General features: G+C 38.6%; 1 protein-coding gene across 2 annotated transcripts; it reads right to left on the bottom strand.

Moving 5' to 3' along the window:
• Nucleotides 1–402: 402 nt before the first annotated feature.
• Nucleotides 403–8,376, bottom strand: LOC100545814 (E3 ubiquitin-protein ligase TRIM33-like). 2 transcript variants are annotated; one of them, XM_010727502.2, is made up of 6 exons: nucleotides 7,991–8,376; nucleotides 7,400–7,523; nucleotides 6,413–6,487; nucleotides 5,683–5,835; nucleotides 4,024–4,074; nucleotides 403–3,941 (listed from the first exon to the last, which is right to left on the bottom strand). In XM_010727502.2, the coding sequence occupies exons 1-6, from the start codon at nucleotides 8,167–8,169 to the stop codon at nucleotides 3,729–3,731; spliced, it is 795 nt and encodes a 264-aa protein (XP_010725804.1). In that variant the 5' UTR covers nucleotides 8,170–8,376; the 3' UTR covers nucleotides 403–3,728. The 2 variants fall into 2 exon arrangements, with proteins under 2 accessions (XP_010725804.1, XP_010725805.1); XM_010727503.2 differs by lacking the exon at nucleotides 4,024–4,074 and having other exon boundaries at nucleotides 7,991–8,374.
• Between the last annotated feature and the right edge of the window lie 243 nt (nucleotides 8,377–8,619).

Below are 8,619 nucleotides of genomic sequence, written 5' to 3' on the forward strand. Positions count from 1 at the left end.
CGAACTTCCCTATAAAAGCATTATCCAAAGAAAAGGACTCCTGTCGTGCTAATAGGCAACAAAGCACTTTTATTGCTTTTTTTTTTTCATGGGAGAGAGCCAGGAAAACAAGGAAAAGCTGAATTCCAGCACACCCCACACATGGCCTAAACGCACACAGCTCAGCCACCAAGCCAGCTCACATCACAGAGCACAGAGCTGAGCTCGTTTCAAAGACTTTTCTGCCTTCAGCTTGCAGAATTGCTCCCCAAACACTGCCCTGATCCATTATTAAGTATGCTGACATGGCCAAGGGCCACAAGAAAAAGCAGTGGTGACATTCAAAACCAATCAGAAATCAAACCACCAAAGCTACGTGCATTGAACAGAGGATTTCCATTCTCAAATTCTGGGGAAGTGTTCTTTTTTGGATAGTAACTCAGCCTCGGTGTAAGTGTGGACCTCTGGGCTCCAGGGCAGTCACATAAAAGACCTGAACCTACATAGCTGGTTAAATTAGCACTAATCACTAGTAATTACGAGGCAGGATACCTGCTGAGGTAATTGAGAGATCCACACGTAGCATACTGTACACTTGTCATCCCTATTTCAAAAGCAAGTTGCCTTTTACTTCTTTGGATTAACTGAAACTTCAGGGTCATTTACAACACAAATTAAGACACTAATGGTCTTTCTACAGAAATGTCTTCAATGAGAGCACAGTTACCCTGGATGCTGGACCACCTCCTTGCTATCACACATAGCACAGCAGGCCAGGAGTGCACCCACAGCAGCTTTTATCTGCAGTAATTGATGCTCTGTTTCCCAGACTAACAAACTGCCACTTGCCCATATTGCACTCATGGAACCTGGCACAGAGATGCTCAGAGGAACACAAAAACCCATCCATTTCCTCTTGAATGAGTTGCATCCAGTGGGGCAACACAACATCGCTTCGACTGAGCAAACCCTGACCAGCTCCAGGATAAACACCTACAGACTACACAGTAAGAACTGCATCAGCAGAGCCCATCGATCCCTTTGAGTATTTTCAGATGCAATTTAGCTGATTTCAAAACAACCCCTGCATTTCTGTACTTGGAATTCAGAGTGTCCCTTTGTTTCTTTGTATTAAATAAATGCTTAAGACTTTTTGCAAAGTTCCACATCACACCACTGAGGACTGATGAGCTGAATAGGAGGGCCGACTCTGGATGCTCACTGGGTTCCATGTGCAAGATCAGAGTTTAGCATCACACGTGGTTTGCAGATGAACTAGTGGAATACAAACTAACTGGCAAGACTACAAAGTTTGGTTCACTCTCTGAGAAAGCAGAAAATCTGTCAGAGTGGCTGTTTTAAAACACAGTCACATCCGCTCTGGAGTCTGGTAACTGGCAGGAAGAGATGTTACCCCCTCTGCAGCAGCCAGGGTACACCTTAGCCCTGCACCACAGCTTCCTACTGGGGTCCTTCTCCCACTCAGTGGATGGGACAAACCATTTGTTCCGTGCTCCAGTTCAGGCAATAGGAATCTGCAGCCAAGGACCGGTGCTTCACAAAGTGAATGGTGACAAAGCTGAGGCCTGAAGGTACAGAACCTAGAGCGCTTAAACAGTAAAACAGTACCTAAAAACAGTGACCCCAATTGAAGAGAATTCACAAAAAAATCTTATTTTCATTATAATTTTAATAATATTCTTTTGCAAAATGAAAATGAGAAACTAGAAACGCATAAATAGGCAATACACAGCCATTAATGATGCCTTGTTACCATCGGTGTCCTATTCACACATCTCATCCTCTGCTATGGGCTATAAGTCAATATAATACACATTTGAGGAGGATAACTTTAACTTCTGCATACAAACTGGTAAAAACTAGATTGAAGCTGACACTATATGGAGGTCTGAAAAAAATGGAGAAAAATCAGTTTGTCTTGGTGGTACTGTTCATATAATCCAAAGATGTGAGCTCGAAGTTACAAATACCTTCAGTCTCCTTGCTTATGGTGAGAGGTACAGTCACAACGTGCACCTGCTTGGCCGCTATAAAAAGAAATAAAATCTCAATTGATTTTGCATAAGCACTTCTGAGAACGTATCTCAACCTGATACACTGTGCTAGAAATACTGATCTTTACCATTGTTATAGTAAAGTACATACAACGAACAGTTCACAGGAGTTGCCCATGCTTAATATATTAAAACCCCAGTAATATATCACAGAATTGCTGTATTCACACAAAATCGTATGGCGAATTTATAGTCTGTCATCTTGACCTCATCTGACTACGGAATTTCTTCATTTTAACTTTTAACAAGATCTATAGGAAGGCCAGAAATTACATTTCTCGGTTCTAGTATTGATTTCCGTGTTAGCAAAGCAACTGTTCAAACTGTAATTACTTTGGGATGACCTCATTTCTAACCTGAAATGCTAGAATGAACACAGTGTGCAATGGGTAGGCACTGCACAAGTGGAATTGAGAAGTTGACCTCTTTTCAGTATTTGACCAGAAACCATTCAGTGCCAAGTCCTGGCCTGTGCAAGCAACCCAGTCTCAACGAGTTTATTCCAATCTTTCCAGACCATTTCACTCACAAGCTGCTTCTGAAGAAAGTTCTGAGTAGCACTCTTAATAAAAGTAAGATATAATCTCAAAATGAATGCAATGTTAGAAATAGACAGCATATATTACAAATCTTTTCTTGATAGGAACAATTCATAAGAATACATATTAGCTTAAAAACAGGTCAGCAAATGTTGCTGATCTGCAAGAAATCTCAGTTTACTATTTACAAGTAAGACAAAGTGAATACAGGAAATTTTACACATTTGGTAATTAACAGATTATTGTTTGCCGAGCAGTCTATTAGAAACTGATATTTAGGAAGACTGGAAAAACACCCCAACCAGTTATTACCTCTTTAAGTACAGAAAATGAGATAACAAATGCTGAAGATAACATTCTGCCTCATTAGGGGGACCAAGGATAGATGATACAACTCAAGGGTTTGTGCCATGAGTACAGGATTTGTAACAAACACACCTCGCCCTACTGAAAAGCAATCTCTGCAACCAGTTTAGTCTCAATCTGTCAAGAACTCACACTCCTACAGTTGCCAATTCAGAACAGTTTAATGATGTTGTTGTTTTTTTGTTTTTTTTTTTTCTTTTGCTGTACACAAAATGTAGTAAAGAAAGTCAAATTCAGGTAACTGGATCAACACGGAAGATCAGTTATTCACAACAGCATTTAAATGAGATGATGAAAGCAATGACCCAACACACATTTAAGTTCACACAAAGAGGGGATTTGGGGAAAATTGCTTACAGTTTTACATGATAGTCCAGCATGAAAGTAACACATAGCAACTGTATTGGTCCAGTCCTGCACAACATTTTACTAAGCAGTCTCATCTGTACATGGAACAACTCTTTTCAAATCTGCTTCTCTTCAACATTCATCCACCTCTATCTGAGACCAGGATGAGTGTGTCCCCTCCATCAGGAAAAGAAAGGAAATAGTAAATAACCAAGGGGAAAAAAAAAAAATATCCATCAAAAATTTACAATACAGTTTTTCCCCTTCTGATGAGAATACCTTTCTGTACAAGTGTTTTTTGTACTCTAATACTGTTTAAAAAGCTATCAGCTTCTTCAAGACGGCCACCATAGGCATGGTAATATTCCAGGAACACTTAAATAACAGTTTTTACAATAAATTTAAGGTCCATATAATTAGATTACTTTATATGCACTGGTCTCTCATCTGATTTTAGGCGTTTCCTACGTGGCTGTATAAAATCTTCATCGGAGTCCTCAGTTATTTCACCATCATCCTCTTCCTGCTCAAATTCAGGCAAAGGCTGGAAGGTCCTGTCTGGGTAGATCTCTGTAAGTTTATCTTCAAAGTATAATGCAACTGCCTTCCCTGCCTGTGCTACTTCTGAATCAGCCTGTAAATAAAAGAAGACAGGAATATTCACCTGTTGGAAATGCACATCCCTTCACCAAGTGTGCATGGTCTAAAACGCTTACCTTCAAATTAATCTCTTGTGTTTCTGCATAAACTTGAACAACTTTCATCATCTAAAAAGGATACCAGAGTCAAAAAAAATGAAATTATAATCCTTTCTAAAGTTATGAGATTGCATAGGCTTGGATGACTACAGTCAGCCATAACAGGAAAACAGTTTGTTGTGGACTACACCTCTTTAGTTCTCAAACTTAGTGGAAGCAAGTTTAAAACAGTCTTAAGAGGGCAGCATGAGGTAAATAAACCTTTACAAAACACAGTTTTTGTACAAGTAAATGGCTCAGAGTCATTTTGTAAATTGCACACTACTCATGACTGCTTTCTTCATTACAAACTCATGCATTATCACGGAAAAGTCTCAGTTCAAGTGTTCACAGTTCAACAGTTAAGTGTTCCTTGAGACTGTTTTCTTGGGAGCATACTCCACTTTATTTTTCTTTAAGAGAATATGGCTGAGAGGCACTAGACCTGGTGTTGTTTAATATTAGAGTTCAAGGTGACTCATCTTTTGCCATTAGTTGGAATTTTAAACAGAGAGACAAGTCTGAAAGATCTTTTTTTTTAAAAAAAAAACATCCATCAGTCCTTGCTCCCTGGTTTTACTCTTGCCCCTAAGAGTTGTAGCACATTTTCCTCTACAGTAGATGCTTCATTAATTCCCTTGAATGAGAAGTTCACATAATTGCAACTTCTTCCACCTAATACAAAGACACAAGGGAGTCGGGTTGTCAAAGTCCCAAATGATTGTAATTACAGGGTACAGCATCACAATCTAAGAAGAACTTCAACTTGATTTTTACTAGTGTACTCACGAAGCAGTCAAGATTTTAAATATGTATCTGTGTACTTCAATTTAGCTCTTCACACAGCCAGAAATGTTGCCCAAATACTGCAAAACTTGCATTGCATTTTACAGAAGAAATACTAACCATCTGATGGATTTCTAGGATCACAAAGAAGCCACTCCTGCCAATGCCTTCTTTCTAGGGCTTTTTGTGGTCTATCTCAGAAATGCCTGGCTTTTTTTTTTTTAGCAACTGCTCTGTTGCAGTACACCAGCACAGATGTTTTTGATACTCAGAATCTTTTTTCCATTGTTCCAACTAATGATAGCACCCATATGGTGTATCTCTCCAATTCACATCCCACTTGTGAGGTGCAAATATTTCACTATCAGATGGCTTCACTACAAAGTCAGTCACATTTCCACAATAAACTCCATACAAAAGTCACCTCCTGAGCACTAATCTTTACGATAGCCCATGAGTTAAATCACTAAGGATAGACATTAGGAATAATGAACAATTTGCTGTTCTGGATTCAGCCTGCATCTGACACAAAAAAACAGTACAATATTTGTCAAAGAAGCACTTTTTCTCAGTAGTTTACTCAATAGATACAATTCTACTGTAAGTCCTGAGTTTAAGAACAATACTCTGTACAGTTTGAGTCATTTTAAGGACTTTAGATCTCCTCATCTAGCTGAAAACAAGAGCTAGTTCTGTAATTGCATAATTTTTCATTGTTTAATGAATCACCACCTGCTCCATAACAAGAACTTTACAACTGGAAGCACAGCTTCTACTTGGAGAAGCTTCAGAACCATACTGAAATAAGTTTAAAAAAATAAATAAATGAATACAGATTGGAAGTTAACGTACTTCATTAAACCTTTCACAGTTCTTGAAGATCAACCTGACATCAGCCACAAAGTCCTCGGGAGTTTGGTAATGCTGAGAATGCTTCTTTTGCAGTTTCTTTTTCACTGTAGATAAATCCATTGGCTTCTTTATTATTTTGTAGTAGTTTGGTATCTGTGAAGAACAATGATTTATCACTACAATGGCAACGCAGCTCTCAGAAGCAGTAAATGTCTTTGCTTCTCAAAGTATCAATCAGATAACACTGTCATACATCGTATGCATGTGCACTTTCCTCAAACTTTCTGACAACTTCTTCCCAAACTTCTCTACCTGTCACAGAACAGCAATACTTTTCAATACGTTTGTTAGCCTTACAACTGAAAATGGAGAAGTCAGAATAGTTTCTTTCATCCTTTCATTTAAGATTTAATTAAAATTTTTTTTAGAAGTTCTTCTAAAGTTTCTTGTAACATTTTGAATTTAGTGAGTATCCTGACAAGCCCTCCTTCAAGTCAACAAGAGTAACTTCAAATATTGGGGCTTAGGACTGAGGCTAGAGCTTTTGCATGGACGAGCTACAGAATCAGCTTCTGTATCCTTCAGAATCATGAAATTCTGAATGATTTAGACTGATCAAGGGGACCCGCTTCAAGCAGAAGCAGTTAGTTCCATCCCAAACTCACCTCTAGCCTTTACAGAGATGCTATGATAAAAATAAATCATAAGCTATTTCAAAAAAGGAACTCACCGAGGCTGGGACTGGCTCTTGAAATTCAATGCTCAGCTCATGACAATACAGGTAAAGCAGGAGACGTTCACATTTCTTACAAAGAAATAAACAGCTTCGTGTTAACATCTTTAATTTATCCTTGGTCCAGAAGTTTGTATTTCCTAATTTTAAATGGGTTTGTACTTTGTACTGGAAAATTGAAAGATGATCTCTACAAATTTATAAAATGTGAAGGTCCTTAGGAGGGCATTGGAGGAGGGGGTAAGGAGTAGAACACCATCTTACTGTTCACATAGCAGGGATATACTCCCCTTTTGCTTTCTTTTTCCAAACAGAAATCTAAGGTAAATAAAACACGTGGAGGCACACTAACAAAAAGTCAAATTAAAAAAACCCAAACAACTACAATTGTATTTGCCCAAAGGTAACTGCATCTTACAGAAAAAGACTCAGTTCAGACTTTTCTTCTTTCCCTGCTCAAATGTTTTTCTTTCCTTTCCTCGCAATTCCTTTGGAGGAATTTGATTTGATAATACCATAACACTTTGTGCACAGACTGACTGATAAAACTAAAAATAATTATGCCAAGGTCATTATATCTTTCACAATAAAGCAACAATTTGTAGCATCTCTCACAGCATAAACTTAACATTCCAGGCTCATGTGTATTTGTATGTGTATTTGTAGGGAAGCTGTATCACTTCTAAAGCCTACTTAAAAACACAAAGAGATTGATGTACATTACAGGATGCATTTACATGGAAGTTTTAGCTACTGGGTTATTGTAGTTTCAATGTAATGGACAACTTCCAGAAGTCACTAAGACCAGGACATGTGCTTACAAGCAAGATAATCTTATTAATCACTTTGTTGATTTGCTAAACCTGTTACTGTAATTAATTTGCTGCAGTCAAAGCAAAAATATAGTGAGAAACAGTGAGGGACAGGAAATATCAGAAAGCACTTTTTTTCTAAGGAACTGATTCCTACAAATCTGAGACATACCCTTTGGTCCACAGGACTCAGGCCTTGTGCTGTTTTCCCTTTCTTGCTGTGTTGCAAGTTGTCACAATCATATTCTACTTCTGGTTTGCTTAGATCTCTGCAGAATGTACATATCCAATCTCCACTGAACAGAAAAAAAAAAAGAAAAGCTCATCAATGCTGACCACAAAAGACTTTTTCATTGGCTCTTACAAGTCACACTGTACAATATTAAAGACTTGGATATATAAAGGTAGGGGATAACCCATAATCTTCAAGGTAAATACCCATCAGGGACATTTTTCCTGCCCTCATATTCCTCTCCCAGATATGCTCAGATACTTCAAAACCACTTCCTCACCATGTCTTAAAAATGAACTTTCCATAACAGAATCATACTTTGAGAGATTAGACTTTCATCAAATAAACACTCATCAGTTATGTGAAAACAATCCAGGCCTGCCTTTGAAATAGCGATTTTTTTACTACAAAAAGTCATGCAGAGCTGGCAGATCTTGAGGAGTACCAAAACCTTTTGGTACCATCTTGAAATCTGTCATGTGAGTGAGACCACAGAGATGCTGTCAGGAAGCAATTCACTGGTTCTGGTACCTCGGAAAGCTGAGGAGTGTTGGAACATGACAAGTCAGATGAAACACTTTGGGGCACTTTTCACAACATAACAGATCTCCTCCGTTTTGGCATACAGCACACCAGTCTTCATTCGGATCATCATCCTTATTGCTGCCTTCTCCTCCAGTTCTGGCTGATCGGTGCATTAGACTCCGCATTGGGGATTTTCCATTGAGAAGGCCATGCCCAGACTGCTTGCAGCTTTCACTCAAGTCTCCTGGCTCAGTTTTTACATGATTTTCCAGACTTCCTAAGGCTTCCAACTCACTTTCAAGATGCAAGTTAGTGGACAGTGGTGGTGTCAAGCTGCTCTCAGGACTGCTAAGCTGAAATGAAAGTAGCACATGAAAACCTATGAGTCAGTTTAGCAAGGGCATCTTTCCCCTTACATTGCAAACAATGTATCATCCACCATTTAAAAGTATTACACACCATCTGCCCAAGCAGCACATCATTCTGTAGATCTGAGTACTGAAACCTACCTTTTCTTAAGTCCAACCTTTCAAGAACAGACTCATTTCTTCTAATATGTGTCACGATAAAGTTTTATTTATGCTCTGACATGTAACTCCTGACTGACTGCAAGATGTCAGCGTATGAACACATAC

This window comes from Meleagris gallopavo, unplaced genomic scaffold (assembly GCF_000146605.3).
Source record: "Meleagris gallopavo isolate NT-WF06-2002-E0010 breed Aviagen turkey brand Nicholas breeding stock unplaced genomic scaffold, Turkey_5.1 ChrUn_random_7180001900162, whole genome shotgun sequence".
Classification (NCBI taxonomy): domain Eukaryota; kingdom Metazoa; phylum Chordata; class Aves; order Galliformes; family Phasianidae; genus Meleagris; species Meleagris gallopavo.